Source organism: Nicotiana tabacum, chromosome 15 (assembly GCF_000715075.1).
Source record: "Nicotiana tabacum cultivar K326 chromosome 15, ASM71507v2, whole genome shotgun sequence".
Taxonomy (NCBI): Eukaryota; Viridiplantae; Streptophyta; class Magnoliopsida; order Solanales; family Solanaceae; genus Nicotiana; species Nicotiana tabacum.
In genome coordinates, this window is record NC_134094.1 from 81,537,220 (window position 1) to 81,561,749 (window position 24,530).

Consider the following 24,530-nt stretch of genomic DNA (forward strand, 5'->3'; position numbering starts at 1 on the left):
AGTTGTGAGAATTGAGAACAGTACCAGTTTTAAGTTATGAGCTGTGAGCTAATCTTATTAGCTTATGCATATGATACTTTGAGTTTAAGTACACTTACTTGATAGCACGCATGTCTCATTAAAAGTCAATATAACTTCTGCCAATGGCTTTGAGTAAGGTTCTGCTTGCTAAGCCAAAGGACTTATCCCTTTATTTATGTATTTCAGATTCTAGAGTTGATATAGCACCGAAATCTGAGTTGCATTTGTTAGCTGATTATTTTGCATCTTGATGAACCACACATGTCTTTCCGTGGGAATCGTTCTACTTTATCTTACTTTTGGTTGTTGTGTGATACTATTATGGGTTTTCCGGTTCTTTCCCATTAGATAAAAGACTTACCTCCTTCCGGCAAGCTTCAATCATCAACAACTGTGCTTTCTTTGAAATCCAACACCAAACGATTCGAATCTAGTCAAATATAACTCAATAAAGTCAAATAAAGCTACATGAATTAATTCTAAATAAAAAATTTTAATCTTTAATCAAATCCTCAAAAATCAACTCGGGCCCACATGATCAAAATTCGAGTCTAGGTGTAGATCTCGACTACCAATAACCCCACAAGTCTAGATAAGTGACTAGATTTTAAAATCGAGTCCAAATCAATACTGAAATCCCCAAATTATACTCTCTTAAATTATAAACAAAACCCCCAAATTTCTCTTTAAAATTTCATGATTAAAGTGTAGAAATCAATGGGGAAATGAGATATATTATCAAAATCAAGTAAAAATCACTTACACTTAAAATTATAGTAAAAATCTCTTCCAAAATCGCCTCTTCCCGAGTTCTAAAACTCAAAATAGTGAAAAAATAAGCTAAAACTCGAAACGTAACCTCCTGTCACGCATCCTCGCACTTGTGCAAAATTAGCTGCAGGTGCGACACCACTTTTGCGGCAAAAACCTTACTCGAGTTTTCATCGCATATGCGACCAAATTTGCGCAGAAGCGAAATCGCAAGCGCGACCAAAACTACTGCAAATGTGACCCCCACCAGACCAGATACTCCTCCAAGGCGCGCCCACCACAGATGCAAACCTTCCATCGCAGGTGCGACTTCGCACCTGCGCACCTTCATTCAGAGGTGCGATGCACCAGATATCAGCAATACGAAACAACTCCAAGTGGTCCGAAACCACCTCATAACACATCCGAGGCTCCCCGGGACCCCGTCCAATCATTCCAACAAGTCTAAATACTCCCTACAAAATTGTCCCAAGTCTTTAAACATCAAAAACAACAACAAAACCAAGAATCGAAGATCAAATCCATCTCTTAACTTTTAAACATTCCAACTTTGCCGAACGCGTCCAAATCATACTAAGACATTCCGAATTACAACCAAACTTTGCATATAATTTTCTATCGACCACTAGGACTATACAAGGTCTCAAAATCACAATCGGGGTCTGATAACACTAAAGTCAACTTCCGGTGAAAACTATAAAATTCTTTAAATTGCCAACTTTCGATAAATAGAGTCAAAATCTTCTAGGAATATCGAAAACCAAATCCAAACATACGCCCAAGTCCAAAATCTCCATACAAACCTATTGAAATCCTCAATTCGCGATTCTGAGGTTGTTCACTCAAAAGTCAAGTATGGTCAACTCTTCTAACTTTTCAAATTGAGAATTATTCTTCCATATCAACCGAATCAAAACCAACCATAAATCAATGTTTCAAACCATTGAACGGAATGTTAAAGTTCAAAATGACTTGTCGGGTCGTTACATTTACCTCCTTTATATATTGATGTGAATTTGGCCATGACCTCTGAAGGATAGTTGTATTCGCCGTAGTTTAATTTCCAATGGTTCAAACGATTTATCATTTGGGCATTTTAAGCAATGTTATGATCAATTTGCCAAAAGTTTGATGTGTAAAAATGTATAGTCACTTAAGGCCTAAAGCGCCAAATCTAGTGTCGTGGTGTTGGAGACCAAAGTTCTTGAGTTTTGACTGTAAACCTTGTAACGTCAAAATTGAAGTCATAGTATTGGTCGCTGAAAGAGCGAACTTTGAACTAATCTTCAATAGAGTAATTTAAAACGCTTGTATTTGACGAGAGTTTTTATTCAACCATTTCAAGACTCATGCATGAGGGCACATTGGGTGACAGTTGAGTGCTCTTTAACTCAAAGTGTGAAGAAAGGTTATGAATTCATCCCATAACTCGATATGAAGTAAATGTAAATGTACTGCTACGGTTTGTTATTGTATTTGAGTTGGACTCTTCCAACAAGCTATTATTAGTTATTGTATTTGAGTTGGACTCTTCCAACAAGATTAAGTAGATATCTGTAGGAATACTACTTGTACTTTGTATCACTATATAGAGATGAATAACAACCCATAAAGGGGAAATCCTTCGATTTATTCCGGAAACAGATGATTAATCATCTGCTTCTCACGTTCCGTGAATAGTCGGGACATTGAGGAATATCCAGAAAGGCATTTCGGGAATCGTGGGATGAAACCAATCCGGAATATGAACCATAAAAGAAAATACCTATTAAACCGATTACAAGAATACCTGCTACAGTACCTATTATCCTGTTGGAAAACGTGTCAGGCTAATAGAAGAGAAAAATATTTGAAAGAGAAAAGCAATAAATTGCACAAGACAAGACAAGACAAGATTTACGTGGTTCGGCAATTTTGCCTACTCCACGGTCACACAAAGAATAACTCTTTATTAATTGAAGAGAAGAAGAAAAAGTTGAGGGATGATTTGTAAATGAAAATGCATACCCATTTTATAGGCATTTGAATGTCCTACCGAGGTAAGCGCTTACATCATAGGAATGCCGATGTAAGCGCTTACATCATACGAATGCTGATGTAAGCGCTTACATCATACGAATGCTGATGTAAGCGCTTACATCATAAGTTCATCTCTTTTTTATTTTTTTTTCTTTTATTTTGTCTACTTTTCTTTATTTCACATACAACAACAGGCTTGCTACTATCAATCTCCCCCTCAAACTTATGTTACATCAAGAAAGAAATTAAAAAAAAAATTGCTATTCTCTAGTGGCGCCTTCATGCTATCAGTCTTGAAGGCTAACTGAGGCAGTGCACAACCTCAGTTTGTCAATACCGATAACTTTAGTCAAGATGTCTGACGGGTTCTTTGATCCTGGTATCTTCTGCAGGGAAAGAATTTCTTCACTTATCAACTCTCGGATACGATGATACCTCAACTGGATATGCTTCGATTTTGCATGAAACACTGGATTCTTGGCAAGATGAATTGCACTCTGGCTATCGCTGAAAAGCTCACAATTGTCCTGCTCTTTACTTAGCTCTTTAAGAAAATTCTTAAGCCAAATCATCTTTTTTCCAGCTTTTGAGATTTCCATGTACTCTGCTTCAGTGGTAGATAGAGCAACACATTTCTGAAGTCTGGACATCCAGCTAACAACAGTACCACCCAAGGTGAATACGTAGCCTGTGGTACTTTTTCCACTATCTAGATCGCTTCCTAAATTTGCATCAGCAAAACCCTATAAGATAATATTGCTCATTTTAAAAGAAAGTGTCATACCTGAGGTGCCTTTGAGATATCGCAATATCCATTTTACACCTTCCCAATGCTCCTTTCCTGGATTTGACATGTATCTACTGACAACTCCAACTGTATGGGCTATGTCAGGTCTAGTGCAAACTATAGCATACATCAAACTTCCTACTGCTGAAGCATATGGAACTTTAGACATGTAATTCCTTTCTTCATCTGTCTTAGGTGGTTGGTCCTTCGACAGATTAAGATGGCTTCCGAGTGGAGTGCTTCTGGTCTTTGCATCATGAAGACTGAACCTGCTTAGTACCTTCTGTATGTACTTTTCCTGAGACAATTTTAAGGTTCCTTCAGACCTATTTCTGCTAATCCTCATCCCAAGTTTGCTTAGCTGGTCCTAAGTCTTTCATTTCAAACTCCTCCGCCAGTTGTTGCTTAACCCTGTTGATCTCATTTATGCTAGATCCTGCAATTAGCATATCATCAACGTACAACAGTAAATTGATATAGGATTTATCAAGATTTTTGATATAACAACAATGATCCATCTCACATCGTGCGAAACCATTATTATGCATGAATCCATCAAATTTCTTGTACCATTGTCGGGGTGCTTATTTCAAACCATACAAACTCTTCTGCAACTTACACACAAGGTTTTCTTTACCAGAAACTTGAAAACCTTCAGGTTACTTCATGTAGATGTCTTCTTCAAGGTCACCATGCAAGAAAGCAGTTTTAACATCTAGCTGCTCCAAATATAAATTTTCTGCAGCTATGATACTTAGCACCAACATGATAGTAGTTAATTTGACTACAGGAGAGAAGATCTCGGTGTAGTCAATCCCTTCCTTCTACTGAAAGCCTTTTACTACTAATCGTGCTTTGTATCTCTTCTTACCATCATGCTTTTCCTTGACCCTGTACACCCACTTATTTTTCAATGCCTTCTTTCCTTTTGGTAATTCTGTGTTATGACCCGGAATTTTTACCGTCGGGACAGTGATAGCGCCTAATATTTTCCTTGCTAGGCAAGCCAACGTTAGAGAATCATTAAATCAAATCCTTATTCTCATTCAGTAAATAATAATAATTAGCTAAGATGAAATATAATAAATATGGAATAATATAAAAACTGTATTAATTACTACCACCTGGATCTAGAGTCACAATTCACGAGCATTCTAGGATTTACTACAAGTAATAGTCTGACAGAAATACAACCATCTGAATGAAAGAAGCAGTAGAACAAAAAAGATGGACGGGGACTTCAAGGTCTGTGAACGCCGACAGATCTACCTTGAGTCTCTGGATAGCGATCCAATAGTAAAATCTCGATCAGCCCGAGCCGGTACCAAAATCTGCACAGATAGTGCAGAGTGCAGTATCAGTACAACCGACCCCATGTACTGGTAAGTGTCGAGCCTAACCTCGACGAAGTACTGACGAGGCTAAGGCAAGGCACTTAAAAATTAACCTGTACAATTTAACAGTGCATATACAAATAACAGTAATGAAGATCTAGACAGGAAATATCGGGAGGGGAAAACATGCTGGGGAAATACAAAATGAATAGCAACAGCAGAATGAGAACTGGAACAATCAATATACTATATATCAATAAGAGCACGAATACAGTAAAGGAAAAATACACGGCATCACCCTTCGTGCTTTTACTCTCAATCTCACCATAAAATCAATAGAAACGGCACGGCATCACCCTTCGCGCATTAACTCTCATATCATGGTACGGCATCACCCTTCGTGCTTTTACACTCACAATATGGCACGACATCACCCTTCGTGCTTTAACACTCACAATATGGCACGGCATCACCCTTCGTGCATTAACACTCACAATATGGTACGGCATCACCTTTCGTGCATTAACACTCTCCCTTACCATAATGCAATGCATGAATAACAACAGGGAGATAGAATAACAAGTACGAGCCTTACTTCAACACTTGGCTCCACAATATCAATCTTAACTTTTAAATAAATACTCAATTATCACCAGAGAATCCGTAAATATGATAAGAACGATCAATTTAACAACACTAGTCTAAACATGTAACAATTAGGCATAGGAAAGCGACAATATAAGAAAAATGGGAGAAACAGGAAAAACAGATAAATTGGCGGCGCATAAGTACTCGTCACCTCATATGTACGTCGTTCACATGAATTTCATATAACAAATAGTCCGAGGTTCCTAACTTTCTCAAGTCAAAGTTAGACACAATACTTACCTTGCTCTAATGACCAATTAATTCTCAATCACAGCTTTTCCTCTAGAATTCACCTCCAAACCACTTGTATCTATTCAAAAATGACTCAATAATATCAAATATTGCTAAAGGAATCAATTATATTGCATAAATTAAATTTTCCAAAATTTTCTCCAAAAAGTCGAAAATCGACCCCGGGCCTGCTTGGTCAAAACCCGAGGTTCGGACCAAAATTCATTTACCCATTCACCCCCGAGCTTGGATATATAATTGGTTTTGGAATCCGACCTCACTTACCAACCCCTAATGCACATTTACGTTCACGAAGAAGAAAATTCCAGCTGACCAGTTTACTTCTTCGCGTTCGCAAGAGTACCTTCGCGAACGCAAAGAAGGATATGCCAGAACACCTACTGCAGAAAAAAACTAGATTTTCCAAAGTCCAAACATCCCGTGGCCTATCCGAAACTTACCTGAGCCCTCGGAGCTCCAAACCAAACATGCACACAAGTCTAAAAGCATCATATGAACCTGCTCGCACGATCAAATCGCCAAAATAACACCTAGAACTACGAATTTAGCACTAAATCAAATGAAATTTTAAAAAATACTTTAGAATTCCTATCTTCTCAACTGGACGTCTGAATCACATCAAATCAACTCCGTTTCTTATCAAATTTCACAGACAAGTCTTAAATATTATAATGAATCTGTACCGGGTTCCGAAACCAAAATATGGACCCGGTACTAAAAATACCAAACATCAATCAATTCTTAAAAATAATTAATTTTCAGATTTTTAGATTTTCATCAAAAATTCATAACTCGAGCTAAAGACCTCCGAATTCGATTCCGGGCATACGCCCAGGTCCCATAATTCGATACGGACCCACCGGGACTATCAAAATACGGATCCGAGCCCGTTTACCAAAGATATTGACCGAAGTCAACTAAAATCAACTTTTAAGGCAAAAATTCTTATTTTCATAAATTTTCAACATAAAAATTTTCGGAAACACGCCCGGACTGCGCACGTAAATCGATGAGGGTAAAAATAAGATTTTTAGGGCTTAAGCATACAGAATCGAGTTCTAAAATATAAGATGACCTTCTAGGTCATCACATTCTGTAAGTATCCATGTTTTATTCTTTTGAAGAGAATTCATCTCTTCTTTAATGGCTAGCTTCCACTTATCAGAGCTTATCACCTGCATTGCTTCAACAAAATGCTCTGGTTCTCCAACATCAGTCAGAAGTAAATACTGGAGAAGGAGAGAGTTAACCTATCTGGAGAATTCATGACTCTTTTAGATCTTCTTAATGTAGGTTCAGGATTAACTGATCCCGAATTTGATTCAAGTCCTGACTCCAGATTTGGTTCTCCATCTGATTTTATCTCTGGTTCTGGTTCTGATTCTGATCCAGATTCGGCTTCTGGTTCGGCATCTTCAATTTCAGATCCACTTGTAGTCTCTCTAGCCACTTCATTTTCTGAGATTTCTTCAAACTCAACTGTTTCAGATGTCTGTCTACTGGTATTAGTTGGTTCTACTTCAAGCTTGTCTTAATACATCACATTTTCATTAAATGTGATATTCCTGTGTCTTAGGATCTTTCTATTCTGATCATCCCAAAATCGATAACCAAAATTATCATCACCATAGCCAATAAAGAAACATTTCTTGGCCTTAGGATCAATCTTATCTCTATTATTATAGTTTACATGCACATAAGCAACACAACTAAAAATTTTCAGATGTGAGAGAGTTACCTCCTTTCCTGTCCATACCTCCTCAGGAATTTCAAAATCCAGCGGTACAGAGGGTCCCATGTTTATGAGGTAAGCTGCCGTGTTAACAGCTTCAGCCCAAAAATACTTTGGCAATCCAGAATGTATTCTCATACTTCTGGCTCGTTCATTCAGAGTTTTGTTCATCCTCTCAGCAACGCCATTTTGTTTCCGGTGTTCCAGGAACTGTCATTATCATTTTGATCCCATTCGCAGAGCAGAATTCTTTAAACTCCTAACTATCATACTCTCCTCCATTGTCAGACTTCAGACATTTTAACTTTAGACTTGTCTGATTTTCAACTTCAGCTTTCCATCTTTTAAAGGTAACAAACACATCAGATTTATTTTTCAGAAAATAAACCCATACCTTTCTTGTGGAATCATCAATGAACGAAACATAATAGCGTGAGCCTCCTAGAGAAGTTACAGGTGCTGGTCCCCATACATCTGTATGCACTAGTTCCAGCTTCTCTTTCTTTGGCGTCCTTCCCACCTTTGAGAAACTAACTCTCTTTTGTTTCGAGTAAATGCAATCTTCACACAAACCTAATTCAACATGCTTTAGGTTTGACAACTTTTCTTTGGATGTCAACAACTTTATTCCCTTCTCACTCATATGCCCGAGCCTCCGGTGCCACAATGTTATATCACGACCATGATCAACTGTTGCTATAGTATCTCGATGTATTGCAGTTGCATACAGTGTTCCCTTCTTGAATTCTCGCGCCACAACCAAATTTCCTTTGGTTATCTTCCACGATTTGTTACTGAATGTTGTTGTATATCCTTCACTGTCAATCTGACCCAAAGATATCAGATTTTTCTTGAGTCCAGGAACATGTTGGACATTTTGCAATTTCCATAACATGTCTTGTGAAGTCTTTATATGAACTTCAACTTTCCCTACAATGTACAGAGGTTCGCCGTCTGCTAGATAAACTTTCCCAAATTTTCTAGTAATATAATTATGCTATAATTCTTTGCATGATGTAGAGTGAAAGGATGCACCTGAGTCGAGAATCCAAGATTCGATTGGACTGTCTGCACAACGAATTAGTGCATCACCGACTTGTTCAGCAATTGCATTTGCTGAATTATCATCCTTGTATTGATCGTTCTTCTTCTTCTTTGGCTCTCTACACTGACTACTGTAGTGACCCTTCTTATCGCAATTCTAACACGTGATATCTTTGCGATTTTTGGATTGCCCTCTTCTCCTTGACTTTGATCTGCTATGACTTTGTCCTTTTTGGATGCTTCTCCCCCTGCTTTCGATATTAAAAGAAGATCCTGGGGAATCACTTAATTCTTTTCGGCGAATATCTTCACTTAGAACCAAGTCTCTAATATCATCCAATTTGAGTTTGGTACTTCCCGATGAACTGCTAACTGCAGTTACTATTGCAGACCAACTTTCCTGTAGAGATGATAGTAGAATCAACACCCTGACTTCGTCGTCGAATGTTATATTAACATAACTCAACTGAGTTAATATTACATTAAACTCATTGATATGTTCCGTAACAGATCCACCTTCTGTCATCTTTAAGTTGAACAATTGATGCATCAAATAGACTTTATTTGAAGCAGATGGCTTCTCGTACATATTTGATAACGCCTTCATCAGACCTGCAGTGGTCTTCTCGTTAATGATGTTAAACGCCACATTTCGTGTCAGCGTCAAACGAATCACACCAAGAGCTTGGCGATCTAATAGATCCCAATCCGCTTTGGCCATATTCTCTGGTTTTACCTCGGTTAGAGGTAAGTGTAATTTTTTCTGGTACAAATAATCCTCTATTTGCATTTTTCAGAACCCAAAATCTTTGCCATTGAACTTGTCAATCTTAACCTTGCCTTCGTCCGATGCCATTTTTCACAAAAATATTTTATGTGAATAGTGTCTGTGAATAGTAACGATTATCAATAATGTCGCACTATTTTTGTGAATAGTACCTGCACCACTACCGTTCTTTCTACTAGAATTACACTATCTGTGCTCTGATACCAGTTGTTGGGAAATATGTCAGGCTAATAGAAGGGAAAAATATTTGAAAGAGAAGCAATAAATTGCACAAGACAAGATTTACGTGGTTCGGCAATTTTGCCTACTCCACAACCACACAAAGAATAACTCTTTATTAATTGAAGAGAGGAAGAAGAAGTTGAGGGATGATTTGCAAATAAAAATGCATACCCCTTTTATAGGCATTTGAATGCTCTGTCGAGGTAAGCGCTTACATCATAGGAATGCCGATGTAAGCGCTTACATCATACGAATGCCGATGTAAGCGCTTACATCATAAGTTCATCTCTTTTTTATTTTTATTTTTTTTGTTTTGTCTATTTTTCTTTCTTTCACATACAACAACATGCTTGCTACTATCATATCCAAAGAGGAATCCTTCCTGTAATATCAGCCATTTACCCTACTTCCCTCCAGATTTCATCAAGTGGTCATGCTAGAAACGTAAACAGTCATGGATAATTAAATTATGAGATCCTTCTGAATGAACTAAGAGAATCTTATTTATTCTCTTTCATTTTCTTAATTGAAGAAATAATTAGAAAATAAAATAGCAATGGTCCGAAACCCCAAGCAATTTACCAGGAGAGGATCATTGGGAATGGACTAAGGGCCTACCAACCCTATCTTAATCTAAGAGATCTACCCCTGGCAAAAAAGAAGACGGAAAGAAAGGGTGTGCGCTGGTTTCATATCATGGTATCAGAGCTAAATCTTAATTTTCTATGAATGATCTTGGTCCTCTTCATTACACTTTAGGTGTTCATATTACAAAAAACTTCAAAATGTCTCCGGTTATCTCAAGCTAAATATGCTCGTGATCATCTTTCTTGTGCATCTTTACTTAATTGTAAACCTATTCTATCTCCTACAGCTAGTTCTCGACTATCTGCACATGAGTGTCATTTGTTTTCTGATCCTTCGTATTATCGCAGTCTTGTAGGTGCCTTGTAGTATCTTCCTATTACTAGGCATGACATCTCATATGCTTAAATATTGTATCTCAATTCATGAGTGCTCCTCGAACCATTTATTTTATTATTGTTAAACAGATCCTTCACTACCTTGCTGGTACGATAACCCCTTGGCCTTAATCTACATTCTTCCTCATCTTTTTCTCTAACGGCCTACTTTGAGGCTGATTAGACCGGGTGTCGGACACCTGTTGATCAACTACTGGTTTTGTCATTTTATTGGTCCAAATCTTATATCTTGAAGTTGTAAGAAGCAATCTACTTCTCTTGCTCTAGTACTGAAGCCGAACATCGAGCCTTAGCTCATACCATAGTTGAATTAACATGGATTCAACATCAGCTTTGTGACTTGGGTAATTCTATTTCCGAGCCCCCTTTGGTAATATGTGATAATATTAGTGCTTTATATTTGTCTACTGATCATGTTTATCATGATCATACCAAATATTTGGAGATGAATTTTTACTTTATTCGGGAACATGTTACATCTGGTTCTATTTTGGTTCGCTATATATCTACTAACAGATAATTTATAGACATTCTCTCTAAAAGTTTATCATCTCATCAGTTTTCAATTCTTCGTGACAAGCTTCACATTTCTTTTCAATCATGTCAGTTTAAAGGGGCATGTTAATGTACTGCTACTGTCGTTATTGTATTTGAGTTGGACTCTTCCAACAAGCCACTCACTACTAGAAAATTGGCAAAATTAGTCCAAAGAATACCGACCGAAGTCGGTCGAAAAAACCCGACCGAAATCGATCGAAAATTAAGTAAATTGGTCGCAAAAGTCAAAGAAAATATTTCTGACACCGGAAATAGTGGTCCCACAGCAGAAAAATAAAAACTCCGACCAATTTCGGTCGAAACTTGGTCAATATTTGACCAAGGCCTGGTCATACTTGTATATAATCTACAAAAATAATTTTTTATTAAATTTTTTCAAAATTTTCGACCGATTTCGGTCGGAATATTTGAAATTATGCTTTCCCGCCCAAGACAATTGGTTTTTAATATAACAAAAATTATATATATTTAATTTATCAACCGGAATAAGTTATAATTAAATATTTTCGACCGAGTTCGATCGGAAAAATAATTTTAAAATAATTAAAATATAAATTTAATAATATTACTAACCGAAGTCGGTCGGTTTTGGTCAACCTTTATATAAATAGCTTTTAAATAAATAATATTTAATACTATATATATATATATATGTGTGTGTGTGTGTGTGTGTGTATGTATGTGTTTTTTAATTACATTTATATGTGTGTATGTGTTTTTATTACTTTAGTCGGTCGGTAACTTATTTTAAAATAAAATATAACTTGTTTAATTGATATACTATATATATAAGCTATATTCGATTAAATCTTACTATAAAATATTTAAAAATAAAATGTATAGTTTTATAAGATGTAGTGTTCTATAAGACATCTTATAGAACTATACACTTTATTTTTAAATGTGTTATAGTAAGATTTAATCGAATATAATTGAATTTCCAATTGATCCACTTATGAAGTATACGAGCAAAGTACTAATAAGGTGACGCATACATACATAGGATATAATGTCCATATAAAAGTAATTTAAACACACACACACACACACACACACACACACACACACACACACATCCAATTGATCCACTTATGAAGTATACGAGCAAAGTACTAATAAGGTGACGCATACATACATAGGATATAATGTCCATATAAAAGTAATTTAAACACACACACACACACACACACACACACACACACACACACACACACACACATATATATATATATATATATATATATATATATATATATATATATATATATATATATATATATATATATATATATGTTAATATATCATTAATATGTATACATATGTTGTTGTTGCTACAACTTACGTATTAATATAGCACTACATCTTTTAGAACTATATATAAGATGTATATATAGTATAATATAGTATAGTATAGTATAGTATAGTATATATATATATATATATATATATATATATATATTTTCTTGTAGTATATATTTTCTTAAAATATTACATACATACTATATTATAAATTGTGTTTCACAAAAATTTCAAACTTGAAAAAGTAGATGAAAATCAAAAGCTTATACATATGAAAGAAATATTTTTCCCTATTTGCGCATTAATTTTCCAAAGTTTTTATTCATTTGAATGTGACTCGACCACTAAATACCAAACCACATCAAAAAAACAAACGAAAAATATAAGCAATCAAAAATAGAAGAGACAAAAGTATTCAAGAAAAATTAAGTCACGTTACAAAATTATATCTCTTGTTAACAAATAGAAAGACGTAATCTAAGAGCACGGAAGGATCAAAGAAAATAAGTTTTTGATAACAACAGGAATACCAAACAAATACTATTGAGTTTATTAAGTAAACTACTTGTAGATATGCTACCTTGATACTTGGGGAGAGATCAATGTAGCTTGCACTTTGCAAAATTTCTGAGGTATGACCATAATACTTTATATGGTTGTGTACGGTGAATTCAAGTATGAAATTATAAGAGGAAAACTTACAAATATTAAAATAAGAGAATAAATTATTGATATCGAAACGGGTTCATTCATCAGGATAAAACCTCTAAAATTGCTTTAAAAAATAAATTTTTTATTTTTCGAAGAAATAAAATTATAACTAAATTGCTTTAAACTGCCGTAAACCAAGTCCCTAAGCTAAATATTCAATAGTATTGTTCTATAATATATAAATGGTTATTAACTTTGCTTGATGGTCTTGGAGGTAATTATAAATGCATAATGCACTTCAAAGCATCTAAGATTTGCATTTTAAAGTTTCTTTATCATATTTATGTTTTACGCTAACTACTCTTCAAATATACACAACATTAAGAGTCTTAGGGGAAAATAATATTTTTATGTGGTAAACCCTTGATTTAAATAAAAATTGATTCACAAATTTATAGTGACAATCATATCTCAAATTAATGTTGTACGTCCATACACACAAGGAAAGGAGTTCAAATATAATTAAAGAAAAATAATTTTAGTTCAAATAAGGAAAGATTTAATAAGTATTAAAATTTTAGTTGATTTCAAAGTACTAAATTTCAGGAAAATAATTAAATGATAACATTAATTACTCAAAGTGCTAATTATTAGGAAAATAATTAAATGCATATTCATACATAATAGAAAATTAATTAAATGACTATTTTACCTAGTGTGAACTCTACTTTTAAAGGGTAAAAAAGGCGAACGACATTTTGTTAAGGGCATTTGCGCTTTTAATATAATATAATATAATATATATATAAGTTTAATATTAAATATTATAATTTGACAAAAACTGACGGACTTCGGTCAATATTGTAATTAAATCAATTATATAAATAATTTAAAAATCAATTACGGAATTGGACCAAATTTGGCCCCAAATCAGCGGCCCAAACGCGCCAAAATTTCCCCTCATTTCCCCCCTTATTATTTCCCCTTCTCTTCTCTTTCTCCTCCCTTTCCCCACTCCCACAGACCAGCCATCGGCCGCCGTGTTCCGCTACCGAAAATCGCCCACAGGCGGCGGCCGTCGTCCAAACCACCCCAAAATTTCACCCTTTCTTCCTCTCAACCTCCTTTCCATGAATCCAAACCCCAAATCCTTTAAATCCCTCTCAATCCCCGTAAATCTATGCCTAACCGAAACCCTAGGCGCCGCTCACCACCCCAAACTCCAAAATTTTTACACCACCGGTCTCCTCTCACTCTCCTCTTCTCCGTTCCATGCCCCAAAACCTTCAAAACCCCTCCAAAATCCGACCACAATTCCGCCGAATTCCGGCCAGCTACCTCCTGCCGTTACTGAGCCTCTTTTCTAGCATGAACACGACCTCGTGGCCTCTCTTTCTCTTTGCCACAGTGCTGGAATCAACTTTGTTTTGCCAAAGTTTGTATTTTTTGGCATTTGACATCGAGAAAAAGAGGTGTGGAGATCGATTCGCCGTCTAGTCGTGTTGTACTACTGGTTTGAAGCCCGAGCGTTTAGGTAAAATCCAAATCCCTTGTTCATCAATTTTAGTCTTTCTTTGTTGACTGATTTTGAGATTGTTTTTATTTGTTTAGTTTAAGTTCTGTTTTTTTTCTTCTTCTTAATTAGTGATTTTAGTCGTCGTTTGTTGATTTTGAATTATTATGTTGTCCGTTCTTTTAGTTCTTTGTTTCGATCGGTTATCTCATATTTTCTGCTAGTGGTTTGAAATTAGTTATAGATTCAAGTTTGTAAACTTCAAGTATAGTTTCTGTTAGTTCATGTTTAGCTCGTCCTGATAATTAACTAAAGTTTCAGCTTTTCGGCATAATCACTTGTCAATTTGGTTACTCGTTTGTTTGAGTTGGCGTTATTAGTTAGTCGTTTGTAGTTGTGAATCAGTGATGTTAGTCTTCTCTCGGTGATTCTTAGTTTAGTCGTCTATATGTTCGAGTTAGCCATATTATTTCGTCCCTCGCTACTGATTCTGTCAACTTCGAGTAGTCGCTTTATCGGTTTAGACTCGAGTATATTAGTTTGAATTATTATTAGTTCAGGTTATTCAGATTGTGTTTTAGATTCAATTAGTTGATTAACATGTTATTTATATTGTCGTCGTCTTTGATAAGAATCCTCTGTTTCGTTTAGTGTTAGTAACTGTTAGTTATTTGATTCAATTAACTGCTAGATTGTGCTTTAGATTCAATTAGTTTATTAACATGTTGCTTATATTGTTGTTGACATAAGAATTATCTGCTTGTTTATTGGCATAAGAATTATCTGCTTGTTTTCTTTGTGGTGGCTCATGCATTCTTCTATGAGCTCTTGTCCATGTACCCTTAGTCCAGAAAATAAGTATGTAGTTTCTATTTTGTGCAAAGATTAATCTGGTAACTGCGATAGGGCTTTGTTTCAGTTTATTTGTGAGTTAGTCCCATATCATGGGTTCGAACCTTTCTGCCACACACAAAGCCTGGTGTGGCAAAGGAGAATGTCGGGCCTGTACTCTGCTGGAGTTATAGTCTTGCTATAATTCCAAAGAAAAAAGAAAAGGAGGTTGACAACTATCTTTTTATTGAGGAAGCACACCCTTATTGGCGTTTACCATATGAAATCTACTCTCTTTGCTGGTTGCTGATGCATTCGTTTAAATCCTGGGCTATCTTAATTCCTCTGATTCAAGGTCAAAAGTTATAGTTTGTTTCTGCTTTTTGTGAAGGGTTAACATCAAGCTGAATAGAACATTACATTTTGTCACATTGTCCATTTTAAGAATTTAAGTTGATGAATTACTTGCAGTTAATTCACAGTTCATTCTCTTTTGTTCATTACTCATGGTTGTGATCTTTGGATCGGTAGTATCATACCAGTCTTCTGTAATTATATGCTCATATCTCTTTAATTAAAGTTTCAGCTTTTCGGCATAATCACTTGTCAATTTTGGTTGTTATAGGCTCTAATTGGTAGTATTTTGTTATTGAACATTTGTATAGTTGTTGTTGTGGTTGGCGTTGTTGTTATTAGCGTTGTTGTTGTGGTTGTGGTTGTTATTAGCGTTGTTGGTTAATTGTTGTTGTTGGTTAACTGTTGTTGTTGTTGTTGGTTAATTATGGTTGAATGGCAGCAATGTAATGCTGCCATTATAGGATGGATATTGGTTGTAATTGGCAGGTGGTGTCGGAAATCTCATTTTTTTTTCCAGAAATTCAAAATTTCCGACCGAAGTTGGTCGGAAATTTTGAATTTAAATAAATTAACAATTTATTACAATTTACAAATAATTATATATTTAAATAAAATTATTATATATTTAAAATTCCGACCGATTTCGGTTAGTATTTTGAAAATTAAATAAAAAAAAATTTAATTAATACCGACTGATTTTCGGTCGGTAAATGCAGTTTGACTGTCAGTCAACGCATTGAATAAACCGACCGTTTTCGGTTGGAAATTTCCGACCGATTTCGGTTGAAACTCCTTAGTGACCATAATTTTTCCGACTAATTAAAAGCGGTCGGAAATCGGTCGCTTTTTCTCCATTTCCGACCGATTTTGGTCGGTTTTCCTGGACGAAATTAGCCTAGTGACTGTTAGTTATTGTGTCTGAGTTCGACTCTTCCAACAAGATTAAGTAGATATATGTAAGAATATTACTTGTACTCTAATTTCTAGCACTGTATAAAGATGAACAACAACCCATAAAGGGTGTGTGTTGGTTTCATATGGGTAAAGACATGGATTTAACCATGAGATTATTGGATAATCTCAACCTTTTCATTTTGGGACAACTACTCAAAAACAAGATTCATGAATTCCTTCACATTAAAAGGCAATTGCAGGGATCCATTCATGTTCAGATCCTTGCCATTCCATTTCAGAGTTGTTACAGCATAAAAAAGGAAAATATTATATTGTATTATTGAAAAATGTTTGCCTAGTGAAGTTATAGAGAAATATTAACACCACATTCCTAATAAAAGAAAAATATTTTATCAATAATATACTACAATTCCTCTTCAAGTGATAATAACTTATAGAGAAGAAAAGATAGGGAGGCCGGGTAGAGTATAACCAGCATCAACAATAAAGATATTGCCAGATACATAGTTGGAAGAGTCATGGACCAAATATCTCACTAGTGAAGTTAATGCTGGATCTGTGGTTCCAAAAGTTTTCAGTGGAACAGTTCTTGTTGCTACATTCTTTAGCCAATCTTGTTCTACTAGTTTCTCAGTAATCTCCGATTTGAAAAGCCCTGGAGCTATTGCATTCACTCTAATGTTGTGTTCTCCCAATTCTAATGCCATTATCTGCAAACGTACAGATATATCAAAATGTCAATTTAGAGATTTCCGAAGATGGGAAAGCAAGAAATGTTAGTCTAAGAAAACAGATATTTTTAAGAAATAAATTAGAAGCGACGAAAGTTATAATTCATACAAAGTTAGCACTATTTCAACTTTCTCTTTTCATAAAATTTAAAGGAGTAGGGGTGTGTTTGGTATGACGAACATCATTTTATGGAAAATATTTTTTTAACGAAATGCCTTCTGGTTGGAGAGTTGAAAATATTTTCTACATAAAGAATCATTTATTAAAGTTCGATAATAATATAGCAAATAAGTGTTTGATTAAAAATTGTGTATTCAAAATTGATTATATTATTATCGAACTTTAATAAATGATTCTTTATGTAGAAAACTTGGGATAATTGTCAAGGAGAATAACTTCCGATGGAAAATGATGGAAGTCATTTTTCCCGTTCGATGGAAACTATTTTTCCTGAAAGACATTTTATAACAATCAAACACCAGAAAATAACTTCATATCAAAAGCACCTTAGTTTTTATCATTTGGAACTTTTTTCCTTGGGTAAGATAAGTTTCAACATTAGGTTATAACCTTTGTCATGGAATCCATGGCAGCCTTGGAGGAGCTATAGGCAATTCCCCCACGCATTAAAGCTCTATTTAAACCAGAAATAGATGAAATATTAATAATGGAGCCTCCCCTTTTTGCAGCTTTCATATGTCTTCCAACATACTTGGAAACTAGCCAAGATCCTGTCAAATTTGTTTGTAAAGTATTGCGCCACTCTTCCTCAGAAAGATCTACTGCTGATTTTATTCCACCTATAAACACAAAAGTAGATTCAGATTATGGAGCTAAAGCAGCCTACCAAATTCAATAATTCTCTTTGGGATGAATAGGTTATCTAAAAGTTCAAAAAAGAAAACCATAAACTCTTAAGTAATTACTCCAAATAATTCTCCTAGTAAAAGTTCACTCGTCAATTCTCTATTTTAAGATGGGATGAACCGATGAAGTATTGCATTTTCTCCTCAAGTGTGGACAGGGCGGAGCTAGCTTGTGGTTCAATTGAATTTCTTTTGCCAGAAAATTATACTCTGAAAATAGTGCAAAAATAAGTTTTTTTTTTAATTATGTATAAACTTTTTAATCCACTTTGGCGTAAGGGGAGATTTTATTTTAATGGCCGAGGAGTTCAAAGATTGTTTTAGGTTACAGTTTTTTTTTTAAGTAAATAGGTTACAGGTTGAAATCTCATATGTGACCTTTTCTTTTATTATTATTATTGTATGAATTTCTAGCTCCACTACAAGTGTCAAATATGAGTATTTTATGAGTATCATGCAGAATTACTTATCTGAAGTTTACAACCTTAGTACTTTACCAATAAAGTTGACTATAGGAACTGACCTTACCATAGCACTTTTTCTCAAATTAAATGCTAAAAAGGGGTTACTTGTTAAAGTGATAAAAAAAATCTTTTTAAAGAATTCTTTCATTTCTGGTGAAAGGTTTTTGTCCTACTTATAGTATAAGTCGTCCAGCCTATCAATACTTTGTACACACATTAAACCTAACCTACATAAGTTACCTCTAACACCAGCATTGTTAATAAGAGCATCAATGTAGCCAAAAGCATCCCAAGCTTTCTTTACAGATGCTTCAATAGTTGGACCATCAGCAGTAACATCAAGTTCAATAACCACTGCTCTAACAAGTTGAGTATTTGAACTTGCCATTGTATTAATTTCATGACAAAGGGATTCCAAGCGGTCCACCCGACGGGCGGCCGCCACGACACTACAGCCTGCCCTAGCAAGGTCAAGGCAGAATTCACGGCCGAGCCCCGCCGATGCACCGGTGACAAACACCACTTTGCCTTGCAATTGGCGCCAAGGCTCCAAATGGTCTGCCATATTGCTCTTTTTATGAGTTGTCATATTGCTATGGGACTTGCTAGGAGTTTTTCGGTGTTTACTATGCTGTGATGGTTATAATCTAAGACGTACATTTATAGGTGTGAATTAGTGAACTGAAGATGTACATATTTTTAAATAGAAAAACGTGTTTCAGATGTATGAATAAGCTATGGTTTGTAGACTTGCCTGTGTAACGTACCGTGCATGATCCATGAGTTGATAAGCTCCAGCTGGCTGTTAGTAGACATTAAACAAGAGGTAGTTGAATACCCATATAGCCCGTACTTGTTCCCATTTGACATCCCGGTTGCCTTACTCTATAAAGTTTCAAGTGGACACCTGAACTTGATTAAATATATTATTTTAAACCCTTTCGACCATTGAAACTTATGTGGTATTAACTAAATTGAACTGGATAATATGCGTGTAATGTACGCGAATGAGGAGAGTGAGCACTGGTAATTTTGATTTAAAAGTTTAAGATAAGGAAAAAATAAAAATAAAAAGCAGAAATTAAAGTTAAAAAGAGAGAAGAAAAAAAAAAGGGCTGAAGAGTGTCCTTCCTCCTCCTCCCTCGTTAGTGTCGTCCATTCCCCCATCCCTCATTTCTCTTCTTCTTCCCCTCCATTCTTCTTTTCATCTTTTTCTTTCTCTCTCCATTCTTCCGGTGGGTTTCAAATGAAACTTATGAAGATTTATTGGTTCTCTGTTACATGCAGATGTGATTCTGACTTTCTTCTCCTTATTCCCCTTTACTCTCACTCATATGGTACGTCACAATTTCCTTAAAGTTGTAAGAACTATGCTTTGTAAATAAAGAATCCAACTTTCTTTGAATTGGGTAAAGATTCTTGATGAATTTCGTTTAATTTTGCTGTAATTTTCAAGTTTAATTTGCATTGGAACTTCTATGGGATAGTGACTGAAAAAGGGTATCATCATGGTCTTATTGGTAATATTCATTGAATAGATATTCAAATTTTCTTCAAATTGAGTAAAGATATTTGATGGGTCTTGTTTATTTATCTATAATTTTGAAGTAAATATGTAACGGAACTCTCCGCCAATGGTGTGACCGTAGAAGGGTGCTTTTCATGAAGGAAAAATGAAGTAGATAAAGGAGTAAATCATGAAAAGAAATTAGATAATTTTTAAATAACGTGAAAAAAAGTAAATTGTTATTTTATCATAAAAAATCTAACGGGGTCACTGATGTGTCATCCACGCCAAGCAAGTGAGCCACACACAGCCGTGGAGGTGTTTAGAATATCATGTTTGAACAAGTTCAAGTGTCCACTTGAAACTTTATAGAGTAAGGGGACCGGGATGTCAAATGGAAACAAGTACAGGTGTCTATTAGGATATTCTGCCCTTAAAAATGCTCAACATGGGAAAATAAAAAGGTTACATCATATCAAGCCTTATCTCCGCGTACAAGTTACTTCTTCTGCTTCAATTTAGATGATACATTTTTCTTATTAGTCCATTCCAAAAAGAATGACACATTATTTTACATTTGAAAATAATTCAACTTTAAACTCTTCATTTTACACATTTTACCCTTAATGAAAAACTTTTATAACTATACAAATGTCATGACCCACACAACTTTTATCCCTTAAACCTTTAAGATCACAAATTTTTCTTAAATTCCGTGTCGAATCAACTACCTCATATAAATTCCAACTGATGAAGTATAAAAATAGATGAGCACAAAGGTGTAATTAATTTGACTTTGGGTATTTCGTAAAGCACAAAGGTGTATAGCTATTTCTTTGTCAGTCCACCTACCATTACATAAGAAAAAGAAGAAGGCTTTTAAAACTTGTGGTCTTAAAAATTTAAAGGGTAAAAGTTTTGTGGGACCATGACATTGATGTGATTATAAAAGCTTCTCAACGAAGAGTTTAAAGTTAAATTATTTTTAAATTTAAAAATGTGTCATTTATTTTGGAACAGACTAAAAAGAAAAGTACCTCGTCTAATTTGAAACGGAGAGAGTATCTCGTATGTCCTCATAATCATCAGATTCAAATGAATCATCCTCTTTCTTTACATTAAAAGATAAAACGTATAGATAAATGTATCAATGAGGAAGACTCCATAGCGTGTTCCCTAACTTGACCAACCCAACTTGCACCAGGGACGCAACTAATTAAAGGGAAGGATCAGGTCATTATTAACTTCAGAAAGTTCAACCAAAATTTCCAAATTTTCATTTAATGCCGCTATGGCTGTTTGATTTATTTGATTGAAAGTAGCTGATAAATTCATTATTTACTCCATGCTGTATTTGTTTCACTGTCTCAAATTTTGTTGTACAAAGTTGCGAGGTTTTCTCCTGCGTCATCTCAGCTCAAGGATGAAAAATGCTCTGTTTGGAGCAGTTTTATTTATTTTGGCTCGCTTTATTTGCCTTGTTTTGTTTGTTAGAAACCATAAATTCGTCACTGCCTGAGATTTAGATATAATTTGAGGTGCATTAATATAAACGAAAATAGCCATCAAGGACTTTGTACTTCAATTGAAGGCTACTTTTTTAATCTGGCGGCTGTATTTATAATTCGGCCATCAACTAAAGATTATACCATTGTAATTGGACGGCTATGCTTGTAATTTGGCATATTACTCTAGCTTTGTAATTTTGACCAGCGTTATAATTAGGCCTATTTAGTTTCGGGAAACTACCTGTCCATTTATAAGTAGCTTATTACAAAAATTAGCCAATTCACAAAATATTACTAATATTAGCCAAATGTTATCAATATTAGCCAATTAGCTATTTGTAGCAAAAAAGGTTAAATGTTTGCTTTTTTTTTTGAGTAGGTTTTGTTAGAATAGATTGGTTACATCGTAAGGAGTTTGAATCTCAGTTTTGGGATGATTTGGTAGAGTTTTGAGGTTGTTTGAATTGAAATTCGAAGTAGAAGATGAACATGAAAAAAATGATATATGAATCACACGTTGTATTATTTGTGTATCACATGTGTATCATATTTGTATCAAATATGTATCACATGTATACCTATGTGTGTGATACATGCGCGATACATGCGTCATAGAAGTATTTTTTGAACTCGATTTTAACTACGAATTTTGATACCAAATCAATCCAAATCACCTCCAATCTTTCTCAAATTTTGTATATTGACTCATCTATATGTTTTCAATGAATTTCAACTATACCCATTGAAAAAAGATCTTTTTTTTGCTTAGACTTTTGGAATCTTGTATATATTTATTTTGTATTTCATCACCTTATTTGCTACCTCACCCATGAATTTCCTTCCCGTCTTGCATATAATATTGTTGATCACGCTTAAAATTATGGAATGAGATCTTTGCATGTGATTTTTGAAGAGAAAGAAATTTTTTTTTTGGATTTTTAATTTTTATATGTGCTTGGTTAGTTTTAGTAAGTCTATGATTAATGGCTAGAGGTTGGTAAGTTAGGGCTTATTTGAGACATTTATGTAAGATTCCCTTTAGTTTCCTTAATTTATGATCCAAAATTTAAATCTAGGTTTATCAATCAAATTTATAGTGAAGTAGGGTTAATCTTAGCCAATATTAATACCCAAAAGATAGACCAGATATTTTTTCTATAAGATCTCACATGTGTTATTGAGTAGCAATAAATGACAATGATAATGATATAATAAATGATTCAAGAATATGGACGATAGCAATAAATATCAATAAATGACATTTAAACAAATAAATGGATAGAAGTCACCCGACAAAGGTGAAATTCCCCAATGATAATGACGAGCCTTTTAATATTCGAATCCTCTTGGATAGGGGGAGATATGATAGATAAAGATATGAGGAAAACGTGAACTTTGTATGTGTATGATGAAGGAAGAATTTTCTGAGAATGTCTATATATTATTTTCTACAATGAATGTTCAATCCCCTCTACAACTATACATATTTTTATTTATAAGGGTACACGGGCTACAAAACTCTAAATAGTACAACCGGGAATATTCACTGAAATATTTTCTAGAGAACCATCATCACAGAACTAGCTGTTACTGTCACACCCCTTTTTTCACCTCACTAACCCATTTTAAAGATATAAAAAATTTTTGAAGCTCAAAAGGCTTTTCAAATTTGAAAGTGACAAAATACTTGTTTAAAAGGGATTTTCTTAGAGTCGCTACTTGACATGAATCTAGGTGTGCCAAGTCACCGTTTAAAAAATAATTTTTCCTTAAAAACATGTTAAGACTCCAAAACTGACTGCACCAGAGATTCTAGATAGGGGGTTCATTTGACTCGGAGAGAAGGGGTTAGGCATTCCCCGAGTCCCGGAACTAGTACAGTTGCGTACATGATCAAGTTGGCTTTTAAAAATATTCAATTGGGGTAAAAACACAGAAAAGAAAAATAAACACAAAAGCGACTCGAGGTCGTCCCCACCTAATAAAAAAAATAAGAGAAAAGAAAATAAAGTACTAAAAGAAAATATACTAAGAGTTCTGATCTATCCTACACTATGCTTCCTCCACGATATAGATTCGGCCTCCGTTTATATTCACTTCGGGGCATTCCTCCGTATAAAAGAGCATAAAAATATATACAAACTCTACAGGGCATCCTCGGATGAATTAATCAACTAAAGGGGCAACCTTCACCTCGAAGGAAGGCAAGCTTAAACGGTATAATATATGTCTCCCGACCCGAGTGAGATCCTAAAATTTGCCTATTTGTTTAATTCTTGCGGTCCTGCAGTAATTGTTAATTCGAACCAACCCCAAAGACGTGCCTGAAACAATGAAAAGGCTCTAACAGTTCTAAGCACGGCCATAAGCAACTTTTAATTTATTATTATTTCCATGGGCTTACTGTATAATTAATTATATCAATAATCACTTTCTTCAATGAGATAAATAATAAATAAACTAAAAGATAAGCTAACCCCCACAAAATAAGACAAAGGCAAAGTTTATTAAAATCAAAATGCAAACAGAGAATCAACCATACATTCCATTCAAGCATCAACAAGAGCAACGAAACCAAAGATTAGGTAGAGTTAGAAAATAGACCTCACGAAGCCGCAACAATCAAATTAATCGACAGAACCACACGTTCGGATTACACAGCAAATCGAGTGTTTGTTCCGCAAGGGACTAGAATCCGGAACCGCAAAAGGCAACCTCTTGAACCGAAA

The 24,530-nt window shown here is 34.8% G+C and overlaps 1 protein-coding gene and 1 long non-coding RNA gene across 2 annotated transcripts; one reads left to right on the plus strand and one right to left on the minus strand.

The window, feature by feature from the left end:
- The first annotated feature begins 14,042 nt into the window (after positions 1 to 14,042).
- On the plus strand, positions 14,043 to 15,571 carry LOC107792144 (uncharacterized). Its single transcript, XR_001649457.2, has 2 exons — positions 14,043 to 14,642; positions 15,528 to 15,571. It is a non-coding gene; the product is annotated as an uncharacterized LOC107792144 (long non-coding RNA).
- Positions 15,572 to 17,015: 1,444 nt separating this feature from the next.
- Positions 17,016 to 19,434, minus strand: LOC107792145 (uncharacterized). The gene is made up of 3 exons (XM_016614338.2): positions 19,027 to 19,434; positions 18,027 to 18,256; positions 17,016 to 17,434 (listed from the first exon to the last, which is right to left on the minus strand). The coding sequence occupies exons 1-3, from the start codon at positions 19,373 to 19,375 to the stop codon at positions 17,156 to 17,158; spliced, it is 858 nt and encodes a 285-aa protein (XP_016469824.1). The 5' UTR covers positions 19,376 to 19,434; the 3' UTR covers positions 17,016 to 17,155.
- Between the last annotated feature and the right edge of the window lie 5,096 nt (positions 19,435 to 24,530).